Below are 15,340 nucleotides of genomic sequence, written 5' to 3'. Positions count from 1 at the left end.
GACGCTTTTCCGGAGCTTTACACCACAATGATTGAGCTCCGAACACCCCCCTCTAGGCGACATCCTCGTTCTTTCAATTGGGTAGCGGTACTACCGCTAAGGGTAGCAGTACTATTGCTTACGATCGGTACTAAAAAATTACATCCGTGCCTACCACCGTTGGACTTATGACGATTTTTTGGTCCGGAGCGGAAGTAGCCACGGAAGTAGCCGCGGTAGTACCGCTCCCATGGGCGGTAGTACCGCTACAGCCTTCTTAAGGACACCAAAACTGACACAACTTATGCAAACGGACTCCGAATTCAACGAAACCAAGTTTGTTGGAAAGCTAGCGACAAGGCTAACACAAACTTGATAGAAATAAAAAAACAAATTAGAAAAGGCCCATAAGAAAATGGTGAGAACCCTTCCTCGAAAAAGACTGGTAAAACCTCCAACACCAAAAATGCAATAGAAAAAGCATGTGAACTCCGTTTTCGATGAACTCGAGCTTGTCAAGAAGATAACCATAAGCTTCAAATCTCACAAGGAGAAAACTAAACAAGAACCAAGAAAGATGATGCAAGCATGCAATGGTTTGAGCTCTCTACGAACGATACGATCAAGCTACTCACTTGAGAGCCCCCCTTGATAGTACGACAAACGATCCTATAACCCGGTCTCCAAACTACCACCATGAGACCGGTAAAATAGAAAGCCTATCAAGGCCAAACCTTTGCCTCGCACAAAGTCCACTTGAGCTAGATGTAGACGATCTTGACTTCCTCAAGTAGGACCACCTTTCTTGATTGCGTTGGCGACGACGGCTCCGGACACAGGACGGCGGCGGCGACGACAACGACGACGACGGCGGCGGCGACTACACCCAGTTCTACAGGCTCCTCGGCATGTAGAAGGCGGGCGGCAGCAGCGGCGTAGTAGGTGTAGTTTGTTCTCTATTTTTTTGTACAATTTTGAATGAAATCGTCGAGTTGTGCCGTGTTTGTACAAATTTGAATCAAATCGCCGAGTTTGCGCCGATTTGGGGGAGACCTGGGGACGGTGACTGGAAACGCAATCGCTCCCACGCTGAAAGTAAACGCCGATTCGGCCCTAGAGGGCGCTTTTTCAGCATCCCGGAGCCGAACGGGTGGAGATGCTCTTAGCTCGTCAGCCCATCCGATCGTCCTTGATGTGTCCATTAGGGATGCAAATTTGAATATTTAGATACCCTCCGATCCTATTTAGTTCAACCAGCTGAACAAATTTTGCATAATTCAAACTTTAAAGAGTTATTGAGTCCATTTGGTTGAACTAAGTAGGTTTACCTAAAATTTCAAATTTGCATCCCTAGTGTCCATCCTGCGCTGATGCGTGCGTTTCCCCTTCTTTTTCATCTGAGTTTTGTTAGTGTTTTCCCGGGGGAAAAAAGAGTTTTGTTAGTGTCTTCGTCCTGCTTCGTCACGAGTTGCCTACCAGAGAGCCAGGTGTAGGTCCTGCTCCGTCGTGAGTTGCCTACCAGAGAGCTAGGTGCGTTTCTCTGAATGCCGCGAGGTGTTCACTGAAACCCTATATGTGTCGTTAAGTTCAGTTATCCGGGTCTCCAACAATAAGCATCGACGGCTGGGATGTCTCCGGTTGCTTGCTTCTACCCGCGTCTTACAATTTCAGTTAGTCAGACATTCTCAAGGGTTTCTTTTTTTTCGATAAAAAACATTCTCAAGTTTGTCCATTATATTTAAAAAAACAAGATCGATCAGATGCAATTGAAATTACTAGATATATTAAATTATACTCGGTTTTGAGATACGATTATTTTGTAATCCAACGTGAAGATACAGACACACGAACATAGGCGAACTACGACAAAATCTGAGCAAATCCACCAAAAGACAGATCCGCCGGAAGCACACCTCCACACGTCCACCGACAATACTAGACGCACCACCGAAACGGGGACTAGATGGGGAGAACCTTACTCCATCTTTAGGGAGCCGCCGCCGTCTCGTCTTCCTAAGCGGGACACAACCCTAACAAAACTCGAAGGAACATCTAAAGACGGAGCCTAGCCCTCCCGTCGGCAAGGACCGGGGTCCACCGCGCCGCCATGGCCCTAAGGCCACCGGAGACGAGACGGACCGGCGACGGCAGTGGCGGGAGACAGAGAAAACCTAGCCTTTTCTTGGGTATTGTATATATTATTTGATAGTACTAAATCTTCTTATGAGTGATGTAAGCCCTAGGCTAGATGGATATCGACGACCATATACACAATTTTCACGTACGATATTTCCCCCTTTTTTGTAATTTTCACATGTACACAACTGCACAATTATATATAATGTGTGTGAACAGCAATGCAAAGGATATTGTGACCGGATGAGCCATTGACGTAGGTGGTAAGATTGGATAAGGGAGGCAGAGATAGTGGGTAATAGGTATATGTGATACACAACTGACGCGAACAACTAAAATGTGTGTGCCCCCGTTCCAACGCACAGGCTAGCTAGTACTAGTAGGAAATAAAAGTTGAGTGGTCGGTCAACTAACTCACTTTATATAGAAATGCTACAAATAGAAATATACAATGATGGCAGATGCCCTTTATTAGCTGATAATGCGCTCGACAGCGCATCTTAGATGTTTGATTACAAAAGTAACATGATAAGATATACATAAGAGGCCATCAGGGTGAGATGCAACTAGTTTCTGTGTGTACTTCTGACGTCTTCCCAGGAAGACCTCCATGAAAATACCGTGGTCCCAAATATATTTGCACAATCTGGTCTCTAAACATGACCACGCCAAGTCCTGCAAACTGCGATATAAAGATCCTGTTAATTAATGACAGATTTGAGGCACAGACACATAGTTGTAACAACCATGTAAAGTAATTTCACCAAAATTACAGTTTTCGTGCTTTGCGCTCCTTGAGAGTGGTTTAATTTGCATGTTTGCTGTATGAGACAAAACAACAGTTTGACCCTGATTCAAAGAATAAAAGATGGGCAAGTACCTAATTACATAGCCATCTCAGCTTGTAAAGCTGCCAGCTCATCGTCTTCAGTTTTACTGCTCTGCGCAGTGGGCCGACTCGACTGCTGAGGTACACGCGCTGGAGCAGTCATAGGAGCACTTGTGGTAGGTGCTAGTAGCTGTGCCTCCAACTCCTCGCCCTCCAAATCCGCAAGTTCAGCTTCCAGCTCATCCTATCCAATGCAGTAAGAGGTTAGATTTATTTGGTTTGGTGAATGCATGCACATCTGAGAGATAGAGACAGAGAGACATACTTCATCGAAATCACTTGCTGCTCCCATAGGCGCAGATAGTAGATCCTGGATCTGCCGCATGTTCTCCATGTTGTCATTAATTTCGTCCATGGTTTTGTCAACATCATCAATATTTCTGGAAAAGAAACACACGTATATGATGAGACTCAAGAAACAAATAAAATTATACGCCGTATCTGCGGACCGAGAAGCAATCGCTAAAATAAAAGAAGCAAAAGAGAGGTGTAAAAGCATTCCATCCCTATTGCTCAATGACAACAATTGTAATACTTGAAACTTTATTTAAACTGACCAGCTTTTAGGCACTCCTATTACAACGAAAAGCATTAGCAATCTGACATGTATGCTGTGTTCTTCTACTAAAAGCCTTGCAGAATCTTACTACTGCACATAATATTTATTTGCTATTGATGCAAAAACTTGGGAGCATATGAAGCTGCATGTATTCTATGGTGCTCTGTATAAATTTTAATCTATGAAACAACAAATTGTCAGCGTTTAAGTGGACATAAACTCTTAACTTCTACCATGCAAGCTCTTTAAAGACTCGTTTGCACTAAACATTTATTATTGTACCACCTATATTAAAAAAAATCATCTGTTAAGTCACTAGACCTGCATTGTTGTACTCCACCATTTAAGCCAATAAGCAAGAAATTAGATGAAATTCACTGGAAGTACAAAAAAAGATGATCTAAAGTCCAATCTAACAGAATGTGCTACCTAAGCTACCAGCAAATGTTACCTGTTAGCAAAGTACTAATAAAAAACAGTTGATTTAGAAACAAAAGATAATTAAATAACTCAGATGCAAGATATTTGACTTCATGAGAAGTAATACTTATTGTTACATACGTTGATTTGTGCATAGCTTTCATTGCTGATGCTCCGGTTCTCAATGCATCCACAGTCTCTGTTGTAGCTTTTGCACCTTCCAGCATTATCATCTGCAATAAGAAAAGCCATAGAAAGTAATATGGTGAATATTAAATCAGACTATCTGACTAATAAGACCTAGAACTCTAGAAGGAAAATCAAACTACATTGTCCTTTGAGACTTCACCTGATCATGAATCCTCAATTGGAAATTCCCAAGCTGCTCCACCTGTTGCTCATATAATCTCTTCCTCTTCAGACATTGTATTGCAGCTGACAAAGAAAAGAAAAATCATAGCTATTAGTTAATCCATTCTCTGTACCAGAATTCATTAGCTTTGGAAGAAAGAAAAATCGTGCCATGCGGCAACACTACACAGTATGCAGCAGATATCATAAATGGCTGAATGAAAAAGGAAAGACAAATATGTGTTTTCGACAATATCCAGAGCATACATGGAATTGTAGGAAGGAATAATATTTTCTAGGTAGGTCACTAGCAGCACAACAGTCAACAGGCATAGGTGGTGCATTTTTGCACCAACATTGAAAAGGTAGTAGAAAAAAAACTGAAAAGCACAGAAACATTATTTAGAAGTACTGTAGTAGCTAACTCGTCAAAAATAGTCTAGAAAAATAATTATAGGTGTGTTTTCATCTTCAAAGAAAAATGTAAGTCTATACTACCTCAGATGCATAATAAGTGACGCAGTTTTGAACTAACCCCAGTTCAAAACTGCAGCAATTATTTTGGATCGGAGGGAGTAATAAATAATTGAAGGAATTAATCAAATGGTAGTAACTGGTAAGGAGTGAGGTAACTAAGTATGAAGACTAGCATCATGACTGACCAGACAATCTAATAGTAGGAAACTGGGAAAATAAAAGGCAAAATAGCAGGATAGCAGCAGAAGGGGGCAAATTAAATGTACATGCTTATGAAGATACGATCATTCCAATTAAATGAATAGAACATCACAGCAATAGTCCAAAAAGAATGAAAAAACAGAGAGTTTTGAGGAAGTTGTCCTGGAAGATCAATATATTTCTTGAAGCTGATATAGGATACCTTTTTTGTTCTTGGCTTTGGTGAACGCCTTTGCCTTCTCAACTTCAAGATTCGCCTTCTTCATTAGTAAATTTTCCTTCTTTTCTAACATTTCAAGAGTCTGAAGCATATTAAGAAAGTTAGTTTGCAGATACAAACTGTATCAAAATGAGAGCATTATAACCACTATTACATGTCATGGAAAAAACTTATTCCTGAAAGAATGCAAGTTACATTAAAACTTATCCAAGCAATATTGAGTACCTAAGCTATCCAATTATGAGTTATACAGAGTTAAATTTCACTTGCCAGATTATCCGACATTTGAATTTAATCCTTCTATGCACTGAATGATTAAGAGGGAATTCAGAATCCAGAGGACTAAGAAGACAGCAGTTATGCACATAGAACCCCCTTGGTCTTATTGTCTACTTTTCTTGTTTTGGAAGTGGGTACTTGCAGCACTGAAAAGGATGCAGTGAAACAACAAGCATGTCAAAAATCTATGTTTCAATCTCCCATTCCTTTGAACCAACGAACTGAAACTTTTTGTAACTCTAACTAGTTTATAGCGTAATCAACCTCCCATGGTATTTCATTGATTAAAACCATCCGTCCTGACAAGTGCTTAACTGCTCATTGAATCAGAATCTCTTTACACCGCTCACTCTTGCATCATGCGACGGCATATTTTCCTTTCTTCGTATCGCCACCAACCACATGACTATATATCCCCCTTCACTCCTAATTATCACAAAGTTAAGGTGTAGCTAACTTCGGTATCTTAGTATAAAAACTCTCTAATCCGTCTGCCCACCGATTACCAGTACGACAGCATCCCAGATAGGTGACACACATCATGAAGCTCCCATGCAGTAATGAGAAGTCACAACATTCATGTATGCACAGAGCCTACACTAAATCACCAGACGATAAACTTCTACACTGAACTACCATACTACGGTGGAAAATGGCAACCCCTCAAGAGTACAGTACTATGTAATCAGGGCGAGGGGGGGTCAATCGGTTATCGATCCATTCACCTCGCTGAGCTTGTCGATGGAGGCCAGCGCGGACGCCTGGCTCTGCTCCTTGGACTTCCCGAACACCCTGCCGAAAACCCCCGACATGGCTGGGCTCCGACCCGCCGGATCGCGCTCCGATCGGCTTGAATCTGCGAGGGGGGACAAAAAAACAGCAGCCGGGTCAAAATCGAGCGGCGGAATCGATCGGGCGAGTCGAGTGGGTGGAGGGGCAGGTACGTCGGAAGTGGGGCGCTCCCCTCTTGCACGCGAGTGGGGGCTGGCGACGGCGGCTTCGTCGGCGGGGCTCGTGGTCTGGAGTCGCTCGGGTGGTGGAGCGGACGGGGGAGAAGAAGGGGTAAAGCGGGACGCGGAGTTGTCGTTACCGGCCACGGAAGCAAGGAAGGTGGTATTGGTATCGGTGCGGGATTACGTGTTTGGGCGGGTCGGGCCGGGTCCAGAGCCCGGTGGATTTTAGGGGTGACAGACCCGAGCCGAGAGTAGTCGGGCTCCGAGAATATCCGCACAATAAAAAAATGCCTGATTCTCGAAAAAAAAATGCCTCAAAAATTCAAATTCAAATTTGTAAAAAAAATAATCAAATTTAAGAGATCTCCAAAAAATCAAATTTAAACGTTTTGAATAATAAAAATGCATGTCTACAACTCCTAGAAATTTCAAAGCTAAATTAGCAATACACATAAGAGAGATAAGAAATACATTTAAACTTTTGTAGACACATTTTTGGAAGGTACTCCCTCCATTCCGAATTACATGGATGTATCTAGATGTATTTTAGTTCTAGATACACCCATTTCTGCGACGAGTAATTTTGAACGGAGGGAGTAGTATGTGTCGACGGAGGCCTAGCTACTAATCTTTTATTTTTGCAAAAAAGGATCTTGATCTAATACAAAAACCGATGACATTTGTCAGCGCAATCTACATTAGTTATGTTGAGTCGACGCGTGGTGACTGTATGCAGGAGGAAGAAGGCTTCAGGTTTAAATGTAAGGTGCATTTTGATTCAGCACAACAGGCACAATAAAAAAATACTTCAATTTCTACGATACAAAATCACAATCACAATTTGTGGTTTTTCAATACGAGTATAATAACACAATTTTATGTCGCGTATATTGAAATATTGAACTATATTAACAAAGTAATTGTTAGTCAAATCCTTGTCTTAATGAATCAAAATATGATTTACATTCTTTTCATAGGGCACGGCACAATTGGACTACACATCTTCAAGTAAGCATTGATTGTGGGAATTTGAAGCAAACACGAACAACAAAGATCATCCATAAGACCAAAACTTCTATCAGGGTACTTCTAACTCATCGCTGATAATTTTCCGTACACATCTTTTGCGTCTTACTTTTCCCTACATGTTTCCTTACAAAAAAACTGCATAAGATCAAGCCTGCACCTGCACAAGCTGGATGGGGCTCTCGGCCTCACCCTTTGTAACCAGACTACTGAACCGCTGGTAAAATACTACTCTTGAATCTAGAGCAGAGCAATATGCTGTTACTCAAGCATGCTATTTTCAGCAAATGGCAGCTTTGTTCTCCCTTCCTCATGGATTACTGCATCTGGACTTGCATTCCATCAACTAACAAGTGACAGTTTTTGATAAATAAGATTGGCATGGTCAAGCCAGTCAGCACGGGTTCTAAAACCCATAGGATTTTTATCCAGTAAAGCCAATTATATACTCCCCCCGTCCAGAATTACCTGCAGCACGAATGGATAGAAATGGATGTATCTTAGAATTAAAATACGTCTAGTTACATTCATTTCTGCGACAAGTAATTCCGGACGGAGGGTGTATTTAACTGGGACACACAATCAGTTTTTTTTTTGACATCACGGACACACAATCAGTTAGATGGGAGTGCTTGACAAAATTTCGCTGTGGTGATTTCACCGTCACAGCCTTTGGCAACCAAGGGATGAAGCTATCAACTGGAGAAGTTTGATGTCAGATCAACATATGTGATGTACAGACATTTTCATCAACTAATAGCTGGAAGGGGCAAATCAAACTTCAAAAATTATCTGCCTTTTGAGGATACATGCCAATTGTCTACAGCTCGTCATGTTCCAGCGCTTCTGCATTGTAGTGAATCATGGTCAGAAAATTCATGGTCTAATCTCCAAAACTTATCAAATGAAAGCAAAGACGCCAACCAGATTTATCATCTCCGAAGAAAAACGAAATCTCTCTAGCTGCAGATTGTGGTGAATCTGAACCATGCACACAATTTTTCTCAGAGTCCAAGCCGCACATTGCTCTAATGCTGTAATGAGAAGCGTGGTGCTCGTAAATAACATGAATTGCAAAAGCATAGAAGCAAGAGTTAGGTTCAAGCTCACTAATATGTTATGAGACATGGATCACAAACACTTGGGTAATGAAAAGGTGCAGTAAGTTTCCTATGGAACACTGATATTAGTTATATTTATTAATATGTTTGCATTGGAGTCATCATTGATCTCACATAAGGTGTTCTCAACTAGAAAAAGGAATGCTGTAGTTCTTAACCTGTCAGGGTGTGAAGTTTTAGCCTTTCTTGCATCAGTTGGCCCTATCAAATTTCGCCAGCATGAAATGGCATCGGGGCTTTCCAGAATCATAGCACAAACTGGACCACTGAACATCAGCACAAACAAAAACAATCATGTCAGAGGCTGCTTTGTATGCAGAGCAGATTAGCATGATAGTACTCAAATGCAAACAAGAAAAGTAAATGGAGTTCTCCCGAAAAAAATAAAAATATACCAAAATGTCTTATGGAAGAGTTGGGCAGCGCAAAGTGACAAAGTGTTCAAGAATGTTGATCAACCTCCTCATGTCACAGTTCACAACACTGTCTCCAATCTACCTTTTTGTTGCATCAGTTCAAGAAACCCTATAGTAAGGTAGCCACTATGTCTTGGCAGGAATACCTAGCCTTGAATACTCCACACCGGTTTTGGGCAACATATTCAGGTGGGGACTGGCCCCACGCACACCAAGCAATTGCCTAAAAAATGTGCTATGAGACTATGAGCCAAGAAATGTCCAATTTTGCTCGGGGCGTAATGTGGGCATGCTTACTGGATTTTACAACAAACACTCTGTTTGGTTTGGGTTGTGGGTGTATCAGAAGCGGCTGAAGGTTGGTCATTTGGAAATACGGCCGAGAGCGGTGTGAGCTGAGAAAATGTCTTAAATGCCCCTAGGGTACTCGGATGATTGTAATTTGTTGATTGTATGTTAATCACATGTTGATTTGGCTATAGATGACTGAGTTGGAACTTGTAAGTTAATTGCCTGTTATTATGTCGATTTTACTATAAGTAGCTAATTTTGCCAAAAATATTCTTAAATAATTATTTTACAATCTTTAAAAATATTGATAATGAATTTCTTAATATGTTTATTATATTACTGCAAAATGACTCCTAAGCACCAAGTTCGATTCTTCACAGAACACTCCTAATCACCTAATTTCTCTGAACCATGACATGAACAATTGTCTTTTCTAAATCGCTCGATATAAAAAAAGAGATTTGTAAATCTAAAACATCACAGATTCTCTGAGCCCTTGCCACATATATCAATCATCTGATCTCCTCCGTATATATACAACTCTTCTGCCTAAAGTGTGCATGTTTTCAGAAATTAATTGATTTTATCATACCAAGAAACTGAAGAGACAAATTTAGCTCAGGAATTAGGTATTGGAACAGAGGTGGCATTAATCAAATTTCCTCATGGCCTTGGGAGGAACAAAACACACATGTCTTTAGAACAAAACACACATGTCTTTAGAACAAAACATACGGACATACCTCGTCATGTACTTCACTAGGCTGTTGAAGAAGCTTCTATCGGCATGCTCAGCGTAGAAGAGTGATGCCCTCTCTACATCCAGCTGGACAACTGCCTCTTCTATGATATCAAATCCAGACTCCAAGATGGCCTCCTTGATTTTTTCGGTGTAGTTACCAGACAAACCATCCGGCTTGATCATCGCCAACGTCCTCTCTATCTCCACAGCCTCACAGCTCCGGCACCTGGATTAATTACACACCAAGGCATACAGTTCAGACTCAGATTACACAAAACTACAGACTGTACTACAGGCATTTCCTCCCCACAACTACCTCCGTTGCAAAGCATCCCTGAATAGAAACCGGCTTCGATTAGATTGCAGTAACAAGGCTAGCCCCAAGAACGTTTAGAACAGTGATGCCCACCCAAATTATCTCAACTAAGCGAGCGTAGGGGTGGCCCGAGGATGCCGGGGATGATTACGAGCGAAATCTTGCTCAGATCTGCCACGGCAGGCATGCTAATCCGGCAAATCTAACATTTTCATGGCAAAGAAAGGCTAAGAAGGCATCCCCTCTTCAGCACTTAATTCAGCAAACGAGATGCCCAAAGGTTCACTAGAGGAGTACATGTAGAACAAGTTACGCTAACCTGTGGAAGAAGAGAACAAGAGACAGCAAGCAGATGACGAGAACTGGCGCTACCGACGAAGCTGCCCCGGCCATCTCCGGTGAGATGGGACACAACTTAGGAGAGGTCGGCGGCGGTGTTTAGTGTGTGTTTGGTTTGGGTCGGGGTGGAATGGAACAGTAGATTGAAGAGGATCAGGTGCGGCGGGGCGAGCGGCTGCTACGGCGGATCACCGGCGGCGGCAGAGGCGGAGCACCTGCTGCTTCTCCCCAATTTTTTTGGTTGATTTTTTTTTGACAGAAAACTCCTCCTTTATTCAAGCATCAAAACAGAAGCATCGTTTCCAAGCAACGGGATAACCGCACCAGGGGCAACCAGTAGTAGAAAATTTAGCCAATCTAGCAAACTCACGAGCTACCACATTACTCTCTCTATTACAATGAGCATAAGTAACATGATTAAAATCTAAGGACATGAAATAACAAGGGTCTATCTAGGACTCATCTAGATGTGACATAAACTGATGTTCATTCTGTTTGTGGTCTATTTTTTTGTCTTAGTTTTTTTTGTGTCTTGTTGCTGTATTATATATTTGTGGGAGCATAGATGTGACGTTGTTAAAAAACAACTAGATGTGAATTTTAGTCAAATTGAAATAACAATCATCGAATATGGCACTAGCAATTGATGAAGAGTAGCTCTTCTTTAGAGCTTCTATCACTTCCATACTATCTGAGTTGATCTCGATTTTGCTACACCTTGTTGTACGTGCTAGATTCATTCCAAATTGTACTGCAATTGCCTCTCTTGTAAACTAGTCAAAACATATATCAATCTTTTCATTCGCAACAGCTATGAACTTGTCATTGTGGTTTCAAAGAACTGCCCCACCGTTCCTTCTAGTGTATCTACGTCAAAACCAGCATCGACATTCAGTTTAACATATCCATACCTTGGCTTTAACCACATATTCTGTTTCAGTTTGGCCTTAGGTGTGCATGAAATAATGAAATTCGCGGCGAGTCCTCTCACAACCAAGCTTATTTGAACTGCACTTTGGATGTTCTCCCCATGTGTTAATTTTCTTCTTTCATACCACAAATACCATGCTGCACTTGCTATTATTTCTCTCAATTTCGGTAGATCCGGGATGTGAATGTCATGGTCTTTCAAACATAGCAAGTGTTCAAGAATAACTTCTCCCGCCCTGTCCAGCAAGCAGGCCTTCCTGATGATATCATCAACACCTAATAATTTTCACAAATCTGTTGCTAACTTACACTCAAATAGCAAATGCTTGATATTATCATGACCTAGATTGCACGCAGGGCAACTAGGGTTGATTTTGATATGTTTATTGATAAGAATAGAGCAGCAAGGGATTGCACTGTGAAGTGCCCTTCAAAAAAATATTTTTATTTTCGACGGGCACAGTAAACTCCACACATATTCCCAAGTATCTCTCTGTTTAGAGGACCCCACTGAATTCTGAATTTTATAGCCGTACTGAGACTCCCATACACCATGGTAAGCTGGCCGTACTATGAATACTCTTGTTCTAGTCATATTCCATGCGACAAAATCGGTCATATCAATCAAAGGTAGTGGAATTGCAAGTATGTGTTGAGCATCCGCATGTCAGAATGTTTGCCTAACAAGCTGTTCGTCCCAATCACCCGTCATAGGGTCAATGAGATCACACACACACGTGATAGAAGATGGTTACCATGAGTAGTTAATACCTTTCTGGTTGGGGATTGCGGAGTCCATTCGTCCCATCACCAACTCTCCAAACATGCCTAATCTTCACGACTTCAACACCGGCCATAATACTTTGCCAAGTATACAAGGATTTCTTCTTCAAAGTGGCATTCAAGAGATCTCCATCACTGAAATATTTCGCTTTGAGGATCATTGCACAAAGAGAATCGGGATTATCAATAAGTCTCCACGCATGTTTTGCCAGTAAAGCCAAATTAAAATAGTGGATGTCTCTAAAGCCCATACCACCTTTTTTTTTGAATACACATCTTCCACCACGCGAACTAGTGCATCCTCTTGTGAGTTGCATCATCACCCCACCAAAACCGAGATATCGCATCCGTGATTCCTTTGCAATTTTTTAGGAGTTTTAAAGATAGACATCACGTAAGTTGGTATTGCTTGCGCAACTGACTTTATAAGGACCTCTTTCCCTCCCGTGGATAGGCATTTTTCCTTCCAACCACTCAATCTCAGAAATAGTCGGTCAATCAGATATTGGAAGCTGTCACTTTTATCAAGGCCAAGAGTAGCCGGTAGTCCTAGATATTTGTCATTCAAGGCTTCAGTCATAATATTTAGAGAAGAGCATCCCTCGGCCTTCATATTAACTCCTGTACTAGGACTGGAAAAAATACTAGATTTGTCCAAACTTACTAGTTGTCCAGAAGTTGCACAATATGTGTCCAGTATAGATCTCAAACAGACTGCATTCTGAACATTGGCCTTCATCAAAACCAGTGAGTCATCAGCAAAGAGTAAATTTGTGATAGCTGGCGCCTCACGACAAACCTTGACTCCCACTAAATCTCCAACCTGCTCAGCATGAGATAGTAAACCTGTTAGTCCCTCAGTGCAAAGGAGAAATAAATAAGGGGAGAGAGGATCCCCCTGAACCCTCTGGTAGGTTTAAATGTCTCGGTCTCAACTGAATTAAATCTCACTCTGTACTCCACCGAAGAAACACATAACATAATCATCTTGACTCATTCATCATGAAACCCAAGTTTTAACAGAATTGCTTCCAAGAACACCCACTCTACTCTATCATATGCTTTATGCATGTCCAGCTTGACAGCACACCACCCTTCCTTGCGGACTTTCTTCTTTTTGATTGCATGTATACTTTCATATGCTACGAGTACATTGTCAGTAATAAGCCGCCTAGGAACAAATGCACTTTGAGTTGGGATGATTATCTCTGGCAGTAACACCTTCAATCTTGTTGCAATCAACTTTGTAATAACCTTGTAAACTACGTTACAAAGGCTTATAGGTCTAAATTGTGTAACGCTTTTCGGATTATTTACCTTTGGAATCATGACAATCGTGGTGTCATTCCATCCTTTTGGCATTACCCGAGAGTTGACTGCATTAAGAACTTCGACCACCAAATCCTCACCAAGCATGTCCCAGAACCTCTTATAGAACACCGCATGCAAGCCATCTAGCCCTGGAGCATTGAAATCATCGATCGAGAAAAGAGCCTTTCTCACCTCTTCTGCAGTGTACGGTGCCATAAGAATGTTATTCATCTCTCTCATTACCAGCTACTTACTTTATTCAACACATCCTCATTCGGTGTTTGCGCCTGCGACATAAACAGATACATAAAGTAACCTTTTATGGTGCTATTCAGATCATCAATATCTTCCTTCCATACTCCTGTATCATCCAAGAGTCGCTTAATGCAATTTCTTTTTTTCCGAGCACTCGTAGTTTATGAAAGAACGATGTGTTTCTGTCTCCATGGAGAAGCCAATTGGCACGGCCTCGCTGTAACCAAACTAGCTCCTCTTGATCAAGCAAATTTTTGATAAGTACCTGCAACTCCTTCAATTTCTTGCGCACCTCAACTGTCAACGCTCCTCTCTTCAATTTCTCCATATCTTTCTGTAGATTTTTTATTCTTTTTTGGCCCCGTCAAAGTTTCTCTGTCCCACTTATGTAAATCATCCTTAACTGATTTTGTACGTTCCGCTAGAGATGGCCCAATACCAGCAAGTTTAGCTCGTTCCCAGGCTGTATTAACTATCTCAGCCACTGTCGGTTCACTTAGCCATCTCGCTTTGAACTTCCTTTCAATTTTTTGGTTGATGGTCATGTATTCTCTGTCCAATTTTATTTTCTCAAAATGTTGCTGTCCAATGTGCCTTTTCTCTTTTATCTCTCCTATCTTTTTTACACTAAACCTACTTTATTCACACTGGTTGCACATTTACAAACATGGAAATTACAGCCACAGGGGCTGAGTCTATAAACGGGGTAAGCGCGTCTCCAACACGTAGACTAGTATCGTCTATGGACTGGTCTAGACTTGTCCGCAAATAGTGATACGAGAGCCGGTCATCCAACTCAATCCCCCAAACATTTGTCCCTATTTTTTAAAAAATTGTATCACTCAAAATAAATAGCATATTAAGAGCCTGTTCGGGATCACTCTGCTCCATGGCTCCGCTCCGGGAGCGGACGGAGTTGTAGTTCAAAGTTTTTTAGAGCGGGCAAACAGCCGCTTCGCAGATACTAGGATCCGGTGGAGGTTGCTACCTCTTGAGCATGCGTTGGTTTTCCCTTGAAGAGGAAAGGGTGATGCAGCAAAGCAGCGTAAGTATTTCTCTCAGTTTTTGAGAACCAAGGTATCAATCCAGTAGGAGACCATGCGCGAGTCACCTCGTACCTACACAAACAAATAAGAACCTCGCAACCAACGCGATAAAGGGGTTGTCAATCCCTTCACGACCACTTGCAAGAGTGAGATCCGATAGAGATAATGATAATAAGATAAATATTTTTGGTATTTTTATGATATAGATTGAAAGTAAAGATTATAAAATAAAATAGATTGGAAACTTGTATGATGGAAAATAGACCCGGGGGCCATAGGTTTCACTAGTGGCTTCTCTCA

At 41.6% G+C, this 15,340-nt stretch overlaps 2 protein-coding genes across 2 annotated transcripts; both read right to left on the bottom strand.

Moving 5' to 3' along the window:
• Positions 1-2,560: 2,560 nt before the first annotated feature.
• LOC125531932 (vacuolar protein sorting-associated protein 32 homolog 1) lies at positions 2,561-6,629 on the bottom strand. The gene is made up of 8 exons (XM_048696143.1): positions 6,456-6,629; positions 6,237-6,367; positions 5,215-5,314; positions 4,333-4,418; positions 4,125-4,216; positions 3,270-3,384; positions 2,996-3,188; positions 2,561-2,797 (listed from the first exon to the last, which is right to left on the bottom strand). Exons 2-7 carry the CDS (start codon positions 6,321-6,323, stop codon positions 3,000-3,002), a joined length of 669 nt encoding a protein of 222 aa, XP_048552100.1. The 5' UTR covers positions 6,324-6,367; positions 6,456-6,629; the 3' UTR covers positions 2,561-2,797; positions 2,996-2,999.
• Positions 6,630-7,521: 892 nt separating this feature from the next.
• Positions 7,522-11,053, bottom strand: LOC125531933 (Nucleoside diphosphate kinase family protein). The gene is made up of 5 exons (XM_048685261.2): positions 10,696-11,053; positions 10,062-10,286; positions 8,770-8,877; positions 8,415-8,524; positions 7,522-8,336 (listed from the first exon to the last, which is right to left on the bottom strand). Exons 1-5 carry the CDS (start codon positions 10,767-10,769, stop codon positions 8,311-8,313), a joined length of 543 nt encoding a protein of 180 aa, XP_048541218.1. The 5' UTR covers positions 10,770-11,053; the 3' UTR covers positions 7,522-8,310.
• Positions 11,054-15,340: the final 4,287 nt, after the last annotated feature.

The sequence above is a fragment of the Triticum urartu genome, chromosome 7A (genome assembly GCF_056163025.1).
Source record: "Triticum urartu cultivar PI428250 chromosome 7A, HENAU_Tu73, whole genome shotgun sequence".
NCBI classification, from domain to species: domain Eukaryota; kingdom Viridiplantae; phylum Streptophyta; class Magnoliopsida; order Poales; family Poaceae; genus Triticum; species Triticum urartu.
Note: the sequence above shows the minus strand (reverse complement) of the source record. Positions and strands in the feature narration are given on the sequence as shown.

What these genes read in the sequence shown, in the direction of transcription:
- LOC125531932 (XM_048696143.1), bottom strand. Translation starts at nt 6,323, where the DNA reads ATGTCGGGGGTTTTCGGCAGGGTGTTCGGGAAGTCCAAGGAGCAGAGC. An exon ending in AATTGAGGATTCATGATCAG is followed by an intron (nt 4,217 to 4,332) that starts GTGAAGTCTCAA and finishes TTCTTATTGCAG; the next exon opens with ATGATAATGCTGGAAGGTGC. An exon ending in AAAGCTATGCACAAATCAAC is followed by an intron (nt 3,385 to 4,124) that starts GTATGTAACAAT and finishes TTTCTTTTCCAG; the next exon opens with AAATATTGATGATGTTGACA.
- LOC125531933 (XM_048685261.2), bottom strand. Translation starts at nt 10,769, where the DNA reads ATGGCCGGGGCAGCTTCGTCGGTAGCGCCAGTTCTCGTCATCTGCTTG. An exon ending in CTTGTTCTCTTCTTCCACAG is followed by an intron (nt 10,287 to 10,695) that starts GTTAGCGTAACT and finishes TAATTAATCCAG; the next exon opens with GTGCCGGAGCTGTGAGGCTG. An exon ending in AAAACTTCACACCCTGACAG is followed by an intron (nt 8,525 to 8,769) that starts GTTAAGAACTAC and finishes TTCTCATTACAG; the next exon opens with CATTAGAGCAATGTGCGGCT.